Below are 19,881 nucleotides of genomic sequence, written 5' to 3' on the forward strand. Positions count from 1 at the left end.
TGGGAAACCATCGCCAAGACAAATAGCAGATCAACGCCATCATGAATGAATCAAGCTGTCCGGTATGAAAGGTACGTGAAGACCTAGGGGTGCTCATTCAGCCGTACCCAACTGACGGCAGTCCCTCCAGTTGCTCGAGGCGCAATCGAAGCCCGCCCTCTGGAATCACATGAGGGTCCGCTACCAGCGAGCCTTCCCCGTTGCTGTGGGACAGTATATCACCGAGATTGATATGAACAACGAGACTGCCAGTGTACGTTTTGTCTGGCCTTAGCCTGTCTAGCTACAGAAACTGACCACTGCACACAGACTCGGGTTCTGAGTGATACCGCGCTCGCAAAATTCCTTAAGATCCGCGAGAAGTACGACCCACAAGGGCTTTTTCCAAACTACAGGGCCATTGTCAGAACTCACGCAAAGATGGATAAACTAGACAGCCGTGCGAAGCTTTGAAGGGGTGGATTGGTCTTCAGTTCTCCATCGAATATTTGTTTCCTCCGATGCTGCAGAGTCGAAAATTGCTGAAAAGCGTATCGGGGTTCCAGGTCTAGCTGATTTAGTGCTTGGCCATTAGTCCCGACATACCACACACTAGGTCATCGTGAGCTTGCCTCCAGTGCCAATGAAGAAGTCGGCCCCGATGTGCTATGTAGACAACCATTGTAACGTAGCCCGCCCCATTAGTATGCGAAATAGTGCGATCTACGAACGCGCATTGCGCATTTCGCTATCTTGCCTGTTCATTAGAGAGTTGACCAAGTCATTTTTGAGAATCCTGGCATCATGATCTACTGACGTGGAAGGTTGATAATTGAGCGTAAGATTCCCGTATGGGGCGCGGCTCTTTAAACACAGTGACTCACGGCTCTTCCAAGTATTCCCGCACCTTATACTCGAAGAGCTGGTTCGAAGGGACCACCGTGTGATCTCGCAATTTCTCCGCCGTGCCTATCCCACACACTGGCACGCGGTACTCAACCCTCCGATCATCTGGCAACGGACAGGGGAAAGGCAAATAAGCCGGTATAAGCCCGAGGTGTGCGAGCACGGTACCTTGATCCCATGAAATGTGTTCGTGGTGCAGTCGGTCCCCACGGATACTCACCATTGCCGCGAAGGTGATTGCAGCGCGTTTGTGCGTTGGGGGCACTCCGGGCAGACGCGTCCCGGAGATTAGTGATCGGTATTAGAGTAGACGTAGTGGACCTGGGATTGGAAACGTATTGGGGCAAGAGAGTTGAATTGAACGACTTACAGCCAATCCAGCTCCCATTCATGGGCGAATTTAAAGATGAACACGTCGATGACGCGGTCAATGCCGAGGCTTCGGCTAATCAGCTCTATCTCAGTATCGGCAGAATTGTTGAAGATGAAGTTGTGCCGGTAGCAGTGAGTAAGAGATTCGCGACCAATTCCGCCGGTAAGCTAGGGATATCAGTCTCTTTCTAAGTTCAGCCGAAGAGGCTTCGCAGGAGAGATTAGTATCCTCACCGTCGGAACGTGCTTCACGTATGGCTGAGCAACCATGGTACTCATAGTGTGCTCCACACTTCGGTCGGTGAATTCATAGAAGGTGTGCTCGTCCCAGATGATCTCCAAATCAAAGTACGGGCCTGCCATCAAAGGCTTTAAAAAAGACAGACTGTGAGTTTGAGAAATGGACTCCGGGCCATACAGAAAGTCGTCGGTGAAGGGCGCGGCAAATAAAAAGGATTTGGCGGTGGGGTAGTAATACTTCGAGGAGGGCTGGCTGGTCTGGCGGCTCTGAGGCTTGGGTCTTGTGCCCGCAAGGTGGCAGAGGATCGGATGAGCGGCCAGAGTACAGGCCCTTGGGAGTCTAGCCCCAGCCTATCCATATATCACAGTCGCGACGATGCTCGGGAGGCTAGGAATGATTGTGGCCACGGAAGTCCACAGTTGAGTACGACCCTTTGCCCCCGGGCCAGGAGTCGACCTCCTTGTTTCACGGAAGGGGAGATGGACATACCGATTAAGCCTATCTTTCCATTGTCACAGTCCTTGCTAGCTGCCAAAGCGTCCAAGGCGATGGTAAATGCATCATGACCACTAACACCAGCCAAAGCTTGTTCTTGGAGTTCAACAACCGAATATCCTTCCTCCGCCCATTTGATCAGGGGTGATGGGACTCCATCAATGATGTCCAGCGAGTGATCAGTGTTGGGCACCAGAAGGATTAACCCTGGGCCTTGACCTCTCCGCGACAGAAGCAGCAAGAACGAGAACCCTGGGCCGAGTCGAGTGAGGTTAATGCTTGGGAGAGGAGCAGGCGGTTTGCTGATATCCCAATCTTCCATCTTGATGTTGAGGTGTAGCAGATGTCATCGAGCAGGTCACTCAAGATACAAGAACTGGACATTTTGCAAGACCGATTCCACAAGTCGGACATTCTATCGAATCGATATAGTCGAGGGGGCAGGGCCGTTGCTGGTCTAGACGGAAAAGCGGCGTCGGAAGGTTCCGATGGGGATGTGGTTTTTGTTCTGGCTTGACGGCGATGGATCTCAACCGCTTCATCATCGTTCCGACACCATCATCAGTGGGGATCTAGTCAGAGATGCGAATGGAGATGTTGACATCGGGAAATTGGGTGGGAGGAGCGGATTGCGAAGCTGCCAAGGACAGGACTTGACTGAGTGGGCGCATCGAGCGGATGCTGCGGGGGACTTGATCGCGCAGTAGCAACGGGGTCTTAGGTTTGGGATTGTGAATGAAATGGGATGACCGCTTCGATTTCCAAGATTAGGTAACAAGCAGCGTGAGGGAGTGGATGTATAGATTAACAGAAGCCGTGGGAGTAGTCAAAGTTAAGGTTAGCCATAGGTAAGTGATGGTTGTTGTTGTTGTTTATACTGTTTTAACTCATTTGACCTAATTGGATTGTTGGTATTGTTTATATTGTTTGAGCTGTTTGAATTGTTTACTCAGGAATGTTCCAGGGCCACGAGATAAATGCACGGAGAAGCTGACTCATTCGCTTGCTTTCTACATAACCCTTGCATAATCCAACCCAATGCTGCAAGCTTCCTCATCAACTCATCCGGTATGTGAAATCACGCAACCGCGTTAACAACCATTGCGACCATTGCACCCCGCACGCTTAGATTAATCCTGCAGGCACTTCATCTGCAGGAGCCGGCGGATGACACCCTGAACTCCGCCCCTAAAATATTGGCAAATATTGGCTTCAATGCCCCTCGGGTGGACACGCCATTGCCAAGGTATTCAGCACCGACCGGGTCACCAAGGGGCTGCAATTCTTCTCTGCATCTCCTATCTCTCTGTCCTCGAAGTCAGCTCGATAAACAGCTGCAAATCCGCGCATAGTGTCTTGGTTGATCGGAAGACATGGCGAGTATGCCGTTGGCATGCGCATGCATTAATTTCGGGGAAGTCGGGGTCAACGGGGTCAACCTCACGTCAATGGCGCAATGGATGTGGTGATCATATTGAAGGTAATGAAGTGCGCCAACCTCTGCGCTAAGGCGAGTGCCAAGACCCTGCATGGACAGTCCTCACAGTCTTCAGCCTGCAGAACTCTTCAAGGCATCGCGTTGGTCCACCGGAGTCCGATGCATGTCGACATCTTCTACCGCGGCGTTGCGATCGCGAACAGTCTCAACTGGTGATTCTGGTCTTCTCAAGACTCATCGTGCGATGACCAGGATACAATGAGGTGAAATGATGCGATGAGGATATCTCTCAGAACAAGGACGAGGACGAGGACGAGGATGAGGAGGGAGGAGGGAGGGCTCGTTCTGGGAAGCATAAATACTTGGTGAATTGCCCTTCCGAATGCTATTTCTCCATCACCATCAGCCAGTTCTATTCTCTGCTCCATCGCGGATATCTCTAGCTTCAATACTCCAACTTTCTCAACTGCTCACTTCGAGTTTCTCGCCAATTCACCGTTAAAATGAAGTTCACCGCCGCTATTGCTGCTAGCATCCTCGCTGGTACCGTCGCCGCCATCCCCAACCGCGGCCTCGAAGCTCGTGTCAAGGCTCGCGCTTCTGGTACTCGGGGCTCTCGCCCTCTCGAGGCTGTCAACCGCCCCGCGACGGTCAAGAACCAGACCAACGTTGAGTACAGCTCCAACTGGTCCGGTGCCGTGCTGGAGAGCCCCCCCTCGGCTGCTGCGACCTACACGGCTGTGACTGGTACCTTCACTGTCCCCGAGCCCACCGGCACCGGCAGCGGTGCCGCCTCCGCCTGGGTGGGCATTGACGGTGACACCTACGGTAACGCCATCCTTCAGACCGGTATCGACTTCACCCTCACCAATGGCCGCGCCTCCTACGATGCCTGGTACGAGTGGTACCCCGACTACGCCTACGACTTCAGCGGCAGCCTCGATATTTCTGCCGGCGATGTTATCGTCGCCATCGTTGAGTCGTCCTCTTCCACCAGCGGTACTGCTATCATCGAGAACAAGAGCACTGGCCAGACTGTGACCAAGAAACTGTCTGCTCCTTACTCCAGTGCCAAGCTTGGTGGTCAGAATGCTGAGTGGATCGTTGAAGGTGAGTCTGAGTCTGAGTGGTGAGTTAAATAGCAAAATTGTTCGCCTTACTAACCCTATGCATAGACTTCGAGGAGAATGGCTCCCTGGTTAACCTGGTCGACTTCGGCACTGTGACCTTCACCGGCGCCGTCGCCAAGGCCGCTGGCGGCGAGAGCGTCGGCCTTGACGACGCCACCATTATCGAGATCGAGGAGTCCGGCAAGGTTGTGACCGATGTCACTATCAACAGCGACTCCTCGGTCACTATCTCCTACGTCTAAGTCATCCTGGCGACTTATCGTGGTGGAGCACACAGCAGCAGGTGACTCTGCATGTGCGAGCGCGGTTTGCGGAGGACATGGCAGCAGGTTCTGCAGTGCTGGAGACGCTGAAGCGGGTTTCAAGAAAGGCAATCGGTGACTCGTTAGATATAGTCGTGGCGGCTTCTGTCCGCAAGTATATCTTTGCAGGTCAATATGAGACACGATAGCTTCCTGGATTGTTGTGCATGTAAATTTCTTTCGTAGTAGTGCTGATGCTGACACTGGAAGCATCAGCAGTTGCATGACTGTATGGTAGACTCTGATGGGAGAGACAATGATGCAAGATGTATAAGACCATTTTGCGTACACGAGACGATACTGCGGCCCTCTCTGGCCAGGCTGTCAGAGCTCATCGAGATAATTCAGAAGTTGGTAGGGTCTCGATAATCGCTGAATCCAGATTCGGCTCAAGTGATCAAATTGACAAAGACTTTTTTTATGAGTGTATATAATCCTACCCATCATGACCTCTATATTCTTGCACCTTGATCATTAGGCGAGGTTTTCTCCAAAATTGTAAACTAGCTCGCTAGGGAGGGTACCCTTTTTTTTTTTTTTTGGCTTGGCAGAATATATATCTTCGTCCGTCTCAGATCCTGCCAGCAGGCACACAGTTCGGGTGCAGGGTCTACCTCCAAACTAATCCGAGCAAGAATCATCCAAATAACATTGTATGTAAGACAGTTTTAATTGTATCATCGAACTCGTCCATGGACCTAGTTGCTATGATTGGTGATGGCCAAGTCCCCTGCAGCGGGAGGAGCCGTGGCCACAAACGTTATGTCTTGTTGACATTATGATACAGATAGCGGTTGGGATGATTATTACTCGTTGCCACCAGCAGCTATATATATTGTCCCAAGCGTTGTCTTATCCTCCAAGAAATCCATGTCATTACCATAGCCCTCGTGACGGTGATACATACTTCCGACACTCGTAAGGAGGTTTGCCTCCCGACAGATGGCAGTCAAGTCTCCCGCTACCAGCAACCCATCCACAAACAACTCAGGGGGGTCCGCCTCAACAGCCACGATCGTCATACCCGACTAAGTTATGCTATGCTTCCTGCACATTGGGTAATGTCGAGATCATTGGATAGGAATGTGTCCGTGCGTCAGGTACGGCCTCCTCCAACACAGGAAATCCCCGTCTCATCTATTCTTCCTGGCTTTGAAGCATGACGTGGGTGTCGTGTAAAGGTTTGTTGTGGATTGTCACTCGTAGCTGCTCTGCCTTGACAGCGAGCATGAAGGAATGATTACGTCGTGGGCACCGGGTCGCTGGGCCGGAGCCAGATCGGGTCTTGGCGAGATTGAGATGGACCCAATGCGGCTTAGCGGCCCGTAACTCTGGGCGTACGTCATCTTGACGGGGTCTTGACGGGGTCTCGACGGGGTCTTGACGGTTGCGGAATCGCTGCATTTATAGTCCTGGGAATCTGCCCCGGGTGCGGTGTTCTCTCAGACTATTATAATCACGAACTACCAGCCATCACTTGACTACCGCCACCTCAACTATTCCCTCAATTTCTTTCTACAACACAAAAGACTCTTTTGCCAACCCCCTCACAACCACACATCATGATGAACCGAACCCCCAGAGTCGCGACCCGCTGCCTCAGACAGCAACGCACCAACCCCCTCAAGAACCGCTACTCCAACGCCCGGTTCCAGTCCTCGTCCGCAGAATCTAGCTCCAATGGTAGCAGCAGCAGCAACCCCGCCCTGGTTGGCGGTCTGGCTGGCGGTGCGGTCACTCTCGTCGCTGGATATGCCTGGTACCACTTCTCTGGCGCCCGTACGGTGGTCAGGACGGTCAAGCAGACCCAGAACTACGCCGACCAGGTCAAGCAGGGGATCGTTGAGCATGTACCTGAGCCCGACCGCGCCTTCGACTGGCTCCGCGACACCGTGAAGAGCTACGCCGGCTTCATCCCGGGCGCGCGCAAGTACATCGACACCGCCTTCGACGACCTCGAGAAGATCAAGCAGAAGCACGGCAGCGAGTTTGACTCGATTGTGCGCGATGCCTACTCGGAGATCAAGGCCGTGACCAAGAAGGGCGGCTCCAATGCGGATACCGCCTTCGAGGCCCTGCGCGTGCTGCAGAAACACCTCGGTCGCTTGGCCGAGCTGTCCGGCGACGCGGCGGAGGATATCCTCGACAACCACCCCTGGCTGCAGGAGAAGGTCGGCGGCAGCTGGGACCAGCTGAAGCAGATGGGCGATGCGTACGGCCCGCAGGCCAAGGAGGAGGTCAACAAGACCTGGGAGCAGGTCTCCAGCATCGCCAAGGAGGGATTCAGCGTGCAGTCGGCGGAGAAGGTGCGCCAGTTGATCCAGGAGAAGAAGGAGAAGCTGCAGAAGATTGGCGACGAGGCGTGGCAGAAGGGCCTGGAGGAAAGCAAGCAGTACCTGGACAAGAACCCCCAGCTAAAGGAGCTGGTGGAGAACAACGCCGATGCGCTGAAGCAGGGCAACTTCGGCGAGCTGTGGGGTCTGGTCAAGGACTCGGCCTCGTCGGGCAAGACGGAGCAGGTGGAGAAGTTCGTCAAGGAGAAGATTGATCAGGCCAAGAACAACAGCTCCTTCGACCTGGACAAGTGGAGTAAGATGGTCCCTGGCGGATCGGACATCCTGAACCAGCTGCAGTCTCTGCGCACGGTGGGTGAGAAGAAGGGCAAGGAGGCGGAGGGAGTGCTCAAGGAGACGGTCGAGGAGCTGCAGCAGGTGTTGAAGAAGCGAAAGGACCAGATCGAGAAGCTGGCGAGTGAGGCCAAGGAGGAGAGCAAGTAGAGGGGTTATGTTCAAGGGAGCTGGAGCATGGCTCGGTGTATTTTAGAATTATGTGTATCATATACCCCATACCACATCTTTATTCATGGACCTGCCTAGAGTACTCTGATCCGTAATCACTCAGGATATGATACCATCCATACCTTACGCCTGATAGATCCTCATATATCCAACTCAGTCGAGACAGGGATCCTCACTAAGCGGATGACTAACCACTGATTAGTCAAAGGGGGTCTGGACCCGGGTGTGTTACGAAGCCAGTGGCCAGTCAGCCAGTCAGCCAGTCAGCCAGTTAGGGCTGGCCAATTGATCCCCCCCTCCCCCAATATAGGGAATTTCCATGGGTTGCGGGGTCAAATCAAGTCAGCAGGCGTAAAGTGATGATGTCGACACCCAGTGGTAGAATGAGGATTATTCACCAATTCCGCCGTCAGTGCCGATGATCCCCCGCCTCGAAGGGTGGCTTCATCCCCACCACGTGTCTGGCCCTCGGTGGTCAGTCAGCAAATGAAGGGCGAGGCAGTTGTCCATTACTCATGCCGTCTTGGCCAGCCTGGCTGTCCTACCGGACTGCATTCACTGTTGAGGTATAAGTATAGAGTGCGGGGTCGGGTTTCTTCCCCTCTTTTCTGATTCCCATCCATCCATTCTCTCATCTTTATCTTCATCTTCATCTTCAGTATCATCACCATCATCACCACTGCATTACTGCATCTTGGCATCCTCCTTCTCAGATCTCTTGACTGAGAAACCCCAATACTACCATCATCATCATGGGCGAGTCTAAGTGTCCCTACAAGGCACAGGCCAATGTGGCCGGCGGGGGCACGCGTAACACCGACTGGTGGCCCGAGCAGCTGAAGCTCAACATCCTCCGCCAGCACACCTCCACCACCAACCCATTGAAGGCCGACTTTGACTATGCCGCTGCCTTCCAAAGCCTGGACTATTTTGCCCTCAAGAAAGACCTCCATGCCCTGATGACCGACTCCCAGGACTGGTGGCCCGCCGACTTCGGCCACTACGGGGGTCTCTTTATCCGCATGGCCTGGCACAGTGCTGGCACTTATCGGGTCTTCGACGGCCGTGGCGGGGGAGGTCAGGGGCAACAGCGGTTTGCCCCCCTCAATAGCTGGCCGGACAACGTAAGTCTGGACAAGGCTCGTCGGCTCCTGTGGCCCATCAAGCAGAAGTACGGCGACAAGATCTCCTGGGCCGACTTGCTGCTGCTGACGGGCAATGTTGCCCTTGAGTCCATGGGTTTCAAGACCTTTGGCTTCTCTGGAGGGCGCCCGGACACCTTCGAGGCAGACGAGTCGGTCTACTGGGGTGGCGAGACAGCCTGGCTGGGCAACGATGTCCGATACTCCGATGGCAAGCCCGGTGTGGCGGCCGAGGGGGTGGTCGATAGCGATCAGTCCCCCCATCGCGACATTCACAAGCGAGACCTGGAGAAGCCCTTGGCGTCGGCGCACATGGGTCTCATTTATGTCAACCCCGAAGGTCCGGATGGCAATCCTGACCCCGTGGCTGCGGCTCGGGACATCCGCGTCACCTTCAGTCGCATGGGGATGAACGACGAAGAGACGGTCGCCCTCATCGCTGGCGGCCACAGCTTCGGCAAGACCCACGGGGCTGCCCCGTCTAGCAATGTGGAGGCAGAGCCTGAAGGCGCGGGCCTCGAATCGCAGGGTCTTGGTTGGAAGAACAATCACCGGTCTGGCAAAGGCCCCGACACCATCACCAGTGGCCTGGAGGTGATCTGGACCAAGACTCCCACCAAGTGGAGCAACAACTACCTGGAGTATCTGTTCCGCTATGACTGGGAGCTCACCAAGAGTCCCGCGGGGGCTCACCAGTACGTGGCCAAGGACTCCGAGGCCATTATCCCGGACGCCTACGACTCCTCCAAGCGCCACCGGCCGACGATGCTCACTACCGATCTCTCCCTCCGCTATGACCCCACCTACGAGAAGATCTCGCGTCGTTTCCTCGAGAACCCCGATCAGCTTGCCGATGCCTTCTCCCGTGCCTGGTTCAAACTCCTTCACCGTGACATGGGTCCCCGCACTCGGTACATTGGACCTGAGGCCCCCACCGAAGAGTTAATCTGGCAGGATCCCGTCCCTGCCGTCGACCATTCTCTCATCGATGCCAACGACATAGCCTCCCTCAAGCGCACCATCCTGGAGAAGAGTGGCGTCGACCGGTCGAAGCTGGTGTCGACGGCGTGGGCGTCTGCCTCGACCTTCCGGGCCAGTGACAAGCGTGGCGGTGCCAACGGCGCCCGCATTCGTCTGCAGCCCCAGCGGGATTGGGAGGTGAACCGACAGCCCGGACTGCAGGAGACCCTAAGCGCCCTCGAATCCATTCAGAAAGAATTCAACGGCTCGGCTCCCAACGGAAAGAAGGTCTCCCTGGCCGATCTGATTGTGCTGGCGGGCAGTGCAGCCGTTGAACGGGCGGCTCGTGAGGCGGGCCATAACATTCAGGTCCCCTTCATCCCCGGTCGGACAGATGCCTCACAGGAACAGACTGATGTCGAATCCTTCAGTCATCTGGAGCCGGTGGCCGATGGCTTCCGCAATTACGGTCGCTCGACCCCGCGCGTGCGCACAGAGCAGTTCCTCGTGGACAAGGCGCACCTCCTCAGCCTGTCTGCGCCGGAACTGGCCGTCCTGGTCGGTGGTCTGCGCGTGCTGAACGCGAACTACGATGGATCATCTCACGGGGTCTTTACCTCCCGACCGGGCCAGTTGACCAACGACTTCTTTGTCAATCTGTTGGATATGAGTACGGCCTGGAAGGCGACCGATGGCAGCCGGGAGTTGTACGAGGGCACCGATCGCAAGACCGGCCAGCGCAAGTGGACCGCCACGCGCGCGGATCTGGTTTTCGGCTCGCATGCTGAGCTGCGGGCGATCGCCGAGGTTTATGGGAGTGTAGATGGTCCAGCTCGATTTGTCAAGGACTTTGTGGCTGCTTGGGACAAGGTCATGAACCTGGATCGGTTTGATCTCAAGAAGCAGTCGATTGTGTCATCTCGACTGTAGTTCTGCCTGGGCACGGCTAGTCTGTTTGTAATGAAAGTTTCGCAATGAAATTAGCTTATCATATTCCCTTGATGCTTTGTGCTGTTGCAGCAGTCTCAACGAAGTTTGTGGAGTCGAAGCATGTTTGAAGCATGATTCAGTAGCAAACTCGGTAGCTTTGCATTTCAACTTCTCGGGGTTGAAATCAGGGGCAATACGGGCAATGCCCTTCAAACTTTCGTATCGGATAGCAAAACGGCTAAATGGCTTCCCCAGTAGCTACTTTGACTGGAAAAGATCTTGCTATGATGGATTGACTCTTGACCATCCAGATACTCGTGTTGATTGTGGATAATTCAAAGCTATTGCAGTCGAGCACAAGATAGACTCCTGGCAACACGAAGGTGACAACTAGTCTACAAGCATTCTGGTGTGGGTAGGGATCGGACCCGTCAGTCCAGTCAAAAGAAGGTATTTCACATGCAGGCGGACCCAGTTTAGGCAGCAACGAAAACACCTGGTGTGAGTGGTCTGATGCTGTGTGGTTCAGGGGGGGGAAGAAATGGAGTCAGCCCTACTACGGGTGGGTCAGCCCTATCTATCTCCGTCACCCAGCCCTAGACTATCTATCACCCATTCCACACTCCTGGAGAGCCAGCCAGCTGATTATTATGACGAGCCTGATCATCACACCCTGAGTATGCCACAATGAAACATGTATAGCCTGATTTTATTGAGATACTGAGTTAGATTGACCACGGTGTGGGCGTAGCAACCCGAAACATCGACGGACTGGAGACTATCCTGCTACGACCCACGCCACACGCTACCAGAACATGGGATAGTGTCATCTAGCGACCATTCCTGGAAGGGCCGGGAAGATCTCGTAGAATTGCAATATCCTCCCACGAGAATCGAAGCCGAGAAGCCAATTGTACTCGACGTCTCGTCGCTCGGCTATTCCAGGAATGGCCAGGAGTCAAATCCACGAGGAAGCAGGTTAAGACCCTGGTAGGGCTGGCCAGCAGACCAAATGAGCATGGAGGAACTAAAATCACGACATCGCGCCCCATAATGCTGCCACTGCTGGATGTACGTTGATATAGTTATATGCCACACCATACTCCGCACCATGACCATCGCCCGGTCCAATATTTCTCTGTGCAGTTCACCTGCTAGGCTTGGATCATGTCGAGTAAGGTAGGCCGTCTTGCGGCCAAAGTATTGGGAATTGAACTTATACCTTCTAGTCCAATCCCTCCTTCTTATAAGCCTGGTCCTCGCACGGCCAACGAACATGTCGACTACTATCTCGAGCCTGAACCTACCCTCGGCGACTGGGTGCGGGAGCATACGCCCTCTGGACGGGCCGTCCGCCACTACTTCTACAACATGTTTCCCTTTTGGCAATGGATTTGGTCATATAATATGCAATGGTTCATTGGGGACATGATTGCCGGTAAGTGCGGCTTATGGCCTACCACAAGGATTGGAAAGACTGACTGATGGTGGTTCCAGGTATCACCGTCGGTGCGGTGGTGATTCCTCAAGGCATGGCCTATGCCATCCTGGCTAAGCTGCCGGCGGAATATGGGCTCTACTCCTCCTTCATGGGGGTTTTGATCTATTGGTTCTTCGCCACTTCCAAAGATATCACCATCGGGGTAAGAAAAGACCTCAGAATGTCATACACCCACTGACTGACTGACTTATCCTCCACTCTCTTAGCCGGTGGCAGTCATGTCTACTCTCGTCGGGACAATCATCATCGAGACGCAAGAGAAATACCCCGACATCGAGGCGACCACTATCGCGGGAGCTCTAGCCATTGTGTGTGGTGCCATTGTCACCTTTCTCGGACTGACTCGTCTCGGGTTCATCGTCGATTTCATTCCCCTGCCAGCCATCACAGCGTTCATGACCGGCTCGGCGATCAACGTGTGTGCTGGGCAGATCAAGACTGTTCTCGGCGAGACTGCCAGCTTCTCGACTCGCGGAGCGACATACAAGGTCATCATTGATACCTTGCGCTATCTCCCGACCTCCCAGATGGACGCCGCCATGGGCCTGACTGCCTTGGCCGTGCTGTATGGCATCCGGTCGGCGTGTGATTACGGCTCCCGCAAATATCCCCACAAGGCGAAGGTTTTCTTCTTCCTCTCTACCCTACGCACTGTGTTTGTCATCTTGTTCTACACGATGGTCAGCGCGGCGGTCAACCTGCACCGTCGCCATAATCCGGCTTTTAAGCTGCTGGGCAAGGTGCCGTACGGCTTCCAGCACGCTGGAGTTCCCAAAATCAGCGTGGCTATCATTCGAACCTTTGCGCACGAGCTGCCAGCCGCTGTGATTGTGTTGGTGATTGAGCATATTGCTATTTCCAAATCATTCGGTCGCGTCAACAACTATACCATTGATCCGTCGCAAGAGTTCATCGCCATTGGGATTGCGAACCTGCTGGGACCATTCCTCGGGGGCTATCCCGCCACCGGCTCCTTCTCACGCACGGCCATCAAGGCTAAAGCCGGTGTGCGTACGCCTCTGGCCGGTGTGATCACTGCTGTGGTGGTTCTGCTGGCTATCTATGCCTTGCCGGCTCTGTTCTTCTTCATCCCTTCCTCTTCTCTGTCCGCCGTGATTGTGCACGCGGTGGGGGACCTTATCGCCCCACCGAGCACCATCTACAGATTCTGGCAGGTCGCCCCCCTGGACGCGATCATTTGTTTGGTGGGGATCATAGTCATTATTTTCTCGACCATTGAGATCGGAATTTACTGTACGATCTGCATGTCCCTGGCGGTTCTACTCTTTCGTATCGCCAAAGCCCGCGGGCAGTTTCTAGGGCAGGTGCAAATCCACTCCGTCATCGGAGACCATTTGTTGGATGACTCCAGCACGATTGACCTGACGAAGAATGATTACACTCAATCTGCTCCACGATCGCTCTATCTCCCGGTCTCCCACGCGGATGGCTCCAACCCGGTGATCCAGCCGGTTCAACCCACGCCGGGGGTGTTCATCTACCGTCTCTCGGACGGGTTCAACTATCCCAATGCCAATCATTACACCGACCACCTCGTCCAGCACATCTTCGATCGCACCCGACGCACTGATCCTGCGAGGTACGCCAAGCCTGGGGACAGGCCGTGGAACGACCCCGGTCCCCGCGCGAGGAAAAGTGCGGAAAAGTCCAGCGTGGAGGACCCGTCTGCCTCCCCGCCTTTACTTAGGGCTATTATTCTTGACTTCTCCGCTGTCAACAATGTCGATATCAGTGCCATCCAGAACCTGATTGACGTCCGCCAACAGCTGGATCGGTATGCGGCCCCTAATTCGGTGCAATGGCACTTCGCGCATGTGAACAACAAATGGACCAAGCGTGCCCTGGTGGCTGCTGGCTTTGGGCGACTTCTGACCCCGGAGGCCGCACCGGGCATGGTGATAGATCTGGCGGAGTGGGATGAGGGCCAGATGGAGGGGACGATGCGTAGAAGCGATGCCGAGTCTCAAGCCAGTGGCAAGGGCTGGATTGATAAGCAAGGCATGCGAACCACAACAATGGCACAGTCTGCACTGGATGAATCAGACTTGCCGTCGGATATTGAGAATGCCGTCACAACGACGCCACCAGCTCTATACACAGGGAAGGCTGTGTCTGCAGGCCCGCGGCGACGCGTCGCCATATTGAGTGGTGTCAATAGGCCAAATTTTCATGCCGATCTTACGGGAGCTTTGGCGGCGGTCAATCAGAGCTTGGAAGAGGATGTGGGGATGCCTTCTAAGCTGTAGGTTAGGCAGTGCTACGTACTGAGAGAATAATGCATGAATCCAACCAGCACAACTTTGACCGGTCGCATTTACGTTACTCGTAGCAAGGCTGCCAGTCCTCTATCTACATACGGGTGCTAAGATCATAGCATGGATCCAGCATCGTCGATGTCCTCTAAACACCCACCTCAGCCGGTCGCACCACAATAGAGTCATCGCCCATCTTGTTTGGAGTGTTCGGACTTCCCTCGCGCGAGGTTCTCCGCTCATCGATGAGAGGAGGCTCTCTCGTCGTCACGCCAATCCTCCCTCTCGCCAGGTCTCGCTTCTCAAGATAGGCAATTAGTCCAATAAATGGGATGGTCAACGCCCCCGTCACCAAACTCGCGATATACCCTTTGTGGAAGTTGGGCGCATCGTCGGCCGCGAAGAAGATCAACGGCCACCAGGTGACGAAGGCAAAGTCGAACGAGTTCATAAACCCGGTGGTGATGGCCCGCAGCTGGAGATCATGGGCGGTCACGTCGGCCATCCAGGAGTACCAGATCGCTTGGGGCGCATAGGTGGTGCCGATCAGGTAGAAGGCCACGAAGTATCCTGCGTCGGTGGATGGGCTGGAGACGAGGATGGCGGAGCCGATGACGAAAGTGAAGCCGATTGCGAGCGAGACCTGCCAGCGTGACTGGAGTCGGTCGGAGATGATGGCGTAGAGTACCGTGCCAAAGATGGCGGCGGCATAGATTCCGGTAGGATAATTGTTCTGTTGGATGGTCGAGTAGCCCCTGGAAGCCATCCAGTAGGGCATTACATTGTTGGACACCTCTTGCACCGACAGGGAGTACACTGGCCGATTATTAGGAGTCTGAGTGGCGGAAGGAAGACACCAGGAGCAACATACGCATGAAGATGAACGGCAAGAGCCAGAATTGCCAGCTGAGCAAGACACGCCTGAAGACGGTGGCATCCCAGGATTGCTTGCGCACGAGGCCGAGTCGTGTCACCGCGTGCTCTTTCTGCTCCTCGGTGAGATACCAGGCGGACCGGTGGGATGGCAGGTCGGGAATGAACACCCAGCCTAGACACAAGTTGTTAGGTAGTCTTTAAACTTCTGGGAGCTATGCCCACACCCACCGAAGAGTGCAACCGGGACGGTCATCACGGAAACAATGATAAAGATCCATTTCCAGGCTGGCAGACCCCCTTTGCCCGCCAGTGCCGCCAGCAGACCAGCCTGGATCCATCCCCCAGCCATTGTGCCGATATGGCCAAAGACGCAGAAGACTGCTGCCCGCATCCCGAGCTCGGATTTCTGATACCACGAGCCGAGAATGAACTGGGCGCCGACACTGGTCCCAGTATCAGCATCCGCGCATCAAACATCATGCCCTCATCCTGGGTTGGGCACTGGGGGTGGACATACTAGGCAATGGCCGAGAAGCCTCCTTCAATCGCATTCAGCAAGATGACCTGCCAGGCCCGCGTCATCTTGTAGGTGATCAGGGTCAAGACGCTCCAGGTCACATTGGCGGTGACAAACACATACTTAGGGCGGGCGATGGTCAATAGACTGGTGCCGGGCATCTGGCACACCGCATACACCACCAGATAGGCAGTGTTCATGTAGTTGTACTCCTTGCCCTGGAATCCGAGCGCCTCTTTCATCCCACTGATATAGGCGGACGAATAGCTGGATCGGGTGACGCCAAAGAGAAACCAAACCAAGGAGAAGTAGGGCAAAAGAGTGATGTCGAGTTTAGCCAGCAGAGCGCGGGTCTTGGGCTCGGGCCCCCACAGTCGGATAGCCAGCCAACTGCGAAGCGAGGCCATCGTGTCTCTACAATTGTTCGAAGGTGGTGAAGGGAGGGAGAGAAGCAAGCCGCGGGACAGGCTTATCTCGACCTATATAAGGCTCGCAGAAGAGCGACGCTTGGATATTCAGCATTACACAAGCGGGTGGCTGTCACACGCCATCTTCTGAATGGTCATGGCGAAAACGCCTTGCAGATGGTGAAATCCGCCGCTACTGATAAGCATAGCCTGCTTGCACAGATCGCTGAGTAATTATGCAGGTTTTGTGCTCCAGGAACCACGCGGAACAGAAAAAATATGAAGCAAAAAGGAAAGCCCAACGCGGGGGTTGAACCCGCAACCTTGAGATTAAGAGTCTCACGCTCTGCCGATTGAGCTAGCCCGGCTGGGGTGAAGGAAGAAAGAATCGGATTCTATAGCCGAACGCGGGGGTTGAACCCGCAACCTTGAGATTAAGAGTCTCACGCTCTGCCGATTGAGCTAGCCGGGCTTGTTGATGGGTTGTCGTAAGCTAGTAGATCCTATATCCTTGGGCCCTGTCTCCAGCCAGAAACCTCCTTGGCTCGGGACCCGCGGACCGCGAAGGGGGAAGAATGACTGAACACCAAAACAACAAAACAACAGTGTCTTCCTCCATTCACCATGTCAGAATCTGTTTGAATTCCAGTTCTCTCGGCTACTTAGACAAGATGTCCCCTCCTGCACCAAAGAATGTCAATCTTCCCCACGACATCGAGTGTATTCCCACTCCACCACCCCAGCCCTCGGCCTTCACTCCCGACGACCACCACCAGAACGGTGGAGTTGCCCTAACCACGGTCAGTCTTCTTAATCACTACTAGGTCCCCATAAGAATGCATGCTAATGGACGCATGATTAGTCCCCAGCCCTTCACAACCCGCCGCTACCTGTTGACGGACCTGGCAATGAATCCTTCTCCAATCTCTGGTTGATCAGTGCTCTCGTGGGAATCCCCGCGCTCCTGACATGGACAATCGGTGGAGGGATGAAGACCGGAGTGTGCCTTGGTCTGGTCACTCTATTCCCGATCCTCATTGCCTTCTGGACCTGGACCTCGAGCTGTAGCCCTCCTACCAACACCAAAGTCAAATTACCCGGTCGGCCCATCGAACAATATGTCACCTTCAAAAAGGAAGCGGATCGGGCCAAATGGCACGGTCGGATCAAAGTGCCCCTGCAAACCTTCTGCGAGATGTATCTCGACGGTGAGGTCGAATTCAACGGCGATTGTCTAGATGTCATGGAGTACCGCCACGACTGGGCCAACTTTCGGTTTACCTGGGAGCTATTCCAGTATATCCTCCTGACATTCGCCCGGGACGTCCTCTTCCACACCAAGTCACAGGATGAGGAGCAAATTCGGCCCAACTACGACCGCGGGAATGATCACTACGCCTGGTTCCTCGGTCCCCGGATGGTCTACACTTCGGGGATCATCTCGGATCCAGACCGAGAGGAAACCCTGGAGGAATTGCAGGATAACAAGATGGCGATTGTCTGTGAGAAGCTCGGTCTCAAGGAGGGGGAGACGATGCTCGATATCGGTTGTGGCTGGGGAACCCTAGCCAAGTTTGCGAGTCTCAACTACGGGGCCAAAGTCACCGGTCTCACCATTGCGCAGCATCAGACGGCTTGGGGGAATGAGGCACTTCGGGCCGCCGGGGTTTCCGAGGCACAGAGTCGAATCCTTTGCATGGACTATCGCGATATTCCCCGGACCCAGTACGACAAAATCACCCAGATCGAAATGGGCGAGCACGTCGGCGTTCGCAAGCTATCCACCTTCTTCCGTCAGTGTTACGACCTGCTCAAGGATGACGGGGCCATGTATGTTCAGCTCTCGGGATTGCGGCAGGCGTGGCAGTATGAGGATCTCATTTGGGGCCTGTATCTGAACAAGTACATTTTTCGCGGCGCCGATGCCTCGACCCCGTTGTGGTATTACGTCCTGGCCATGGAGCGGGCCGGATTCGAGATCAAAAGGTGAGTGTGCTCTCCGTACCTGACTCGAGCATTGGTGTGGCATGGGGATTAACCAGTCTTAATAACAGTATCGATACCGTTGGGGTGCACTACTCGGGCACTCTCTGGAGGTGGTATCGGAACTGGACTGGGAACGCCGAGACAATCAAGGCCACATATGGTCAGCGATGGTTTAGAGTACGTTTTTGAGACTGCTAGAAGACATGCATAACAACTAATCGTACTATAGATATGGGAACTGTTTCTTGCTTGGTCGGTCATTGCTTCTCGCCAGGGTAGTGCCACTTGCTACCAGTTTGTGGTGGTGAAGAACCTTAACTCGACCCACCGGATCAACGGAGTCTCCTCCCAGTTTGGATTATCGGCTGCATTGGCTGCCAGCAGAATGGCGGGCAAGTCGAGACTACCATGAAGAATCTCTCAATTCGGAACATAGTGGGTGGGAGCATGTGGTAGAACGGTGTCAGTAAAATATGTTCCGAACTAGACTTCTCGAACGCGACTACGCCACCACATCGAACGAATGGTGACAAGTAGCAACTCACTAGAGTATCTGAATACTGAGCCACTCGATTGCTGTAACCCGACCCCTCAAAGTCAACAGTGGCCTATGCAAGATTGAACGTACCAGTCAGTTGTGGCAGCCGAGAGACCCGACGCAGCGACCGGGCCACACGTGACCAGATTGTCATTGTCTTATCTAATCTTATCGGATACGCTTATCTTATCTACGGTCGGCAAATCTGCATTCAAAGCCAGCCAGCCATGAACTAAATAGTGAGGCCCTTCAGGCCCATAGACATGGCAACCGAATCGAATCCGCTCTGAGTATCGCTAGCAATCATCTTTGCTGAATCCAGCAATGCCCATGGATCTTCGAGACCACCTTCAGTGTGCTCCAGCATCCGGAGTAGACCAGTCAACAAGCGGGTCGCGGACTCAATATTGTTGAGATTGGTCTGCACAAACTCGCCTCGAACAGACAAGGAGGCCAGCTGTGAGCCCAGACTAGTCAGGTTGGCCTTGCTTCGGCGCGCTTCATCCATCAACGCCAATCTGATGGGGAGATCCCGTGAGCGCAGCACTCCTTCCGCGCGAGCCAGATAGCCCGGGCATGCAAAGATCTCACAGGAGGCCAGCTCCCAGAGCCGGACGGCTGGCTCTTCCATCGCGAGCGCCGTTCGCACAATCACGTGTTTCCAGTCTCTGGTGTCGAAGGGACAGGCCCGACGCGACCAAAATGCTTCGACCAGGACGAAAGATCGGTAGGCGACGAAGAGCGGGCGGCCGATGCGACTGGTCAAGACGCCAGGACCGCGGAATCGGAACATGTCGGAGATGCCGCGGGTATGCGCCAGCCACGCCGCCGACCCCGCCCCATCCGTCATGGCATACAGACCCAAGAGGATGGCGGCGAACAGCATCTCATCTGTGACAACTACCACCCCCGTAGGTCGAGGTGCGAGGGTAGTGCGCAGTTGCGCCGAGGCGTCGCCGTAGCGCTCCCAGCTCAGTAGACGCTGATGACGGTCGGCGTGGACGGTGGCCACGTGCAGGGTGGTCAGGGCGCAGACTGCCCCTAGCACCACGGCGGGAGCGGTGGCCAGGTCATGGCGCATGTAGACCAT

The 19,881-nt window shown here is 54.8% G+C and overlaps 10 protein-coding genes and 2 non-coding genes across 12 annotated transcripts; 7 read left to right on the forward strand and 5 right to left on the reverse strand.

Moving 5' to 3' along the window:
- Window positions 1–41: 41 nt before the first annotated feature.
- On the forward strand, window positions 42–453 carry BO82DRAFT_403344 (uncharacterized protein; the record flags this gene model as incomplete). The annotated part of the gene is made up of 3 exons (XM_025639379.1): window positions 42–62; window positions 131–253; window positions 310–453. 3 exons carry the CDS (start codon window positions 42–44, stop codon window positions 451–453), a joined length of 288 nt encoding a protein of 95 aa, XP_025490760.1.
- A 249-nt stretch (window positions 454–702) lies between these two features.
- BO82DRAFT_384400 (LEA domain protein) lies at window positions 703–2,315 on the reverse strand (the record flags this gene model as incomplete). The annotated part of the gene is made up of 5 exons (XM_025638100.1): window positions 703–736; window positions 864–1,100; window positions 1,256–1,425; window positions 1,492–1,848; window positions 1,968–2,315. The coding sequence occupies 5 exons, from the start codon at window positions 2,313–2,315 to the stop codon at window positions 703–705; spliced, it is 1,146 nt and encodes a 381-aa protein (XP_025490761.1).
- Window positions 2,316–3,064: 749 nt separating this feature from the next.
- On the forward strand, window positions 3,065–3,814 carry BO82DRAFT_108568 (uncharacterized protein). Its single transcript, XM_025629786.1, has 2 exons — window positions 3,065–3,481; window positions 3,547–3,814. Exons 1-2 carry the CDS (start codon window positions 3,209–3,211, stop codon window positions 3,691–3,693), a joined length of 420 nt encoding a protein of 139 aa, XP_025490762.1. The 5' UTR covers window positions 3,065–3,208; the 3' UTR covers window positions 3,694–3,814.
- Window positions 3,815–3,934: 120 nt separating this feature from the next.
- BO82DRAFT_403346 (A4/G1 family peptidase) lies at window positions 3,935–4,803 on the forward strand (the record flags this gene model as incomplete). The annotated part of the gene is made up of 2 exons (XM_025639380.1): window positions 3,935–4,541; window positions 4,607–4,803. 2 exons carry the CDS (start codon window positions 3,935–3,937, stop codon window positions 4,801–4,803), a joined length of 804 nt encoding a protein of 267 aa, XP_025490763.1.
- A 1,517-nt stretch (window positions 4,804–6,320) lies between these two features.
- On the forward strand, window positions 6,321–7,720 carry BO82DRAFT_355500 (uncharacterized protein). The gene has a single exon (XM_025635468.1). It carries the CDS (start codon window positions 6,429–6,431, stop codon window positions 7,638–7,640), a length of 1,212 nt encoding a protein of 403 aa, XP_025490764.1. The 5' UTR covers window positions 6,321–6,428; the 3' UTR covers window positions 7,641–7,720.
- Window positions 7,721–8,240: 520 nt separating this feature from the next.
- BO82DRAFT_355501 (catalase/peroxidase) lies at window positions 8,241–10,970 on the forward strand. The gene has a single exon (XM_025635469.1). It carries the CDS (start codon window positions 8,414–8,416, stop codon window positions 10,691–10,693), a length of 2,280 nt encoding a protein of 759 aa, XP_025490765.1. The 5' UTR covers window positions 8,241–8,413; the 3' UTR covers window positions 10,694–10,970.
- Window positions 10,971–11,860: 890 nt separating this feature from the next.
- On the forward strand, window positions 11,861–14,496 carry BO82DRAFT_312903 (SLC26/SulP family anion transporter; the record flags this gene model as incomplete). The annotated part of the gene is made up of 3 exons (XM_025632457.1): window positions 11,861–12,131; window positions 12,191–12,336; window positions 12,401–14,496. The coding sequence occupies 3 exons, from the start codon at window positions 11,861–11,863 to the stop codon at window positions 14,459–14,461; spliced, it is 2,478 nt and encodes an 825-aa protein (XP_025490766.1). The 3' UTR covers window positions 14,462–14,496.
- A 78-nt stretch (window positions 14,497–14,574) lies between these two features.
- Window positions 14,575–16,299, reverse strand: BO82DRAFT_312904 (MFS general substrate transporter). Its single transcript, XM_025632458.1, has 4 exons — window positions 15,861–16,299; window positions 15,572–15,786; window positions 15,339–15,515; window positions 14,575–15,283 (listed from the first exon to the last, which is right to left on the reverse strand). Exons 1-4 carry the CDS (start codon window positions 16,265–16,267, stop codon window positions 14,616–14,618), a joined length of 1,467 nt encoding a protein of 488 aa, XP_025490767.1. The 5' UTR covers window positions 16,268–16,299; the 3' UTR covers window positions 14,575–14,615.
- A 263-nt stretch (window positions 16,300–16,562) lies between these two features.
- On the reverse strand, window positions 16,563–16,635 carry BO82DRAFT_t204. Its single transcript has one exon. It is a non-coding gene; the product is annotated as a tRNA-Lys (tRNA).
- A 31-nt stretch (window positions 16,636–16,666) lies between these two features.
- On the reverse strand, window positions 16,667–16,739 carry BO82DRAFT_t203. The gene has a single exon. It is a non-coding gene; the product is annotated as a tRNA-Lys (tRNA).
- Window positions 16,740–16,938: 199 nt separating this feature from the next.
- Window positions 16,939–18,665, forward strand: BO82DRAFT_365912 (S-adenosyl-L-methionine-dependent methyltransferase; the record flags this gene model as incomplete). The annotated part of the gene is made up of 4 exons (XM_025637019.1): window positions 16,939–17,067; window positions 17,130–18,253; window positions 18,322–18,430; window positions 18,483–18,665. 4 exons carry the CDS (start codon window positions 16,939–16,941, stop codon window positions 18,663–18,665), a joined length of 1,545 nt encoding a protein of 514 aa, XP_025490768.1.
- A 231-nt stretch (window positions 18,666–18,896) lies between these two features.
- Window positions 18,897–19,696, reverse strand: BO82DRAFT_355503 (uncharacterized protein). The gene has a single exon (XM_025635470.1). The coding sequence runs from the start codon at window positions 19,675–19,677 to the stop codon at window positions 19,024–19,026; it is 654 nt and encodes a 217-aa protein (XP_025490769.1). The 5' UTR covers window positions 19,678–19,696; the 3' UTR covers window positions 18,897–19,023.
- Window positions 19,697–19,881: the final 185 nt, after the last annotated feature.

The sequence above is a fragment of the Aspergillus uvarum genome (assembly GCF_003184745.1).
Source record: "Aspergillus uvarum CBS 121591 unplaced genomic scaffold BO82scaffold_36, whole genome shotgun sequence".
In the NCBI taxonomy this organism is placed as follows: Eukaryota; Fungi; Ascomycota; class Eurotiomycetes; order Eurotiales; family Aspergillaceae; genus Aspergillus; species Aspergillus uvarum.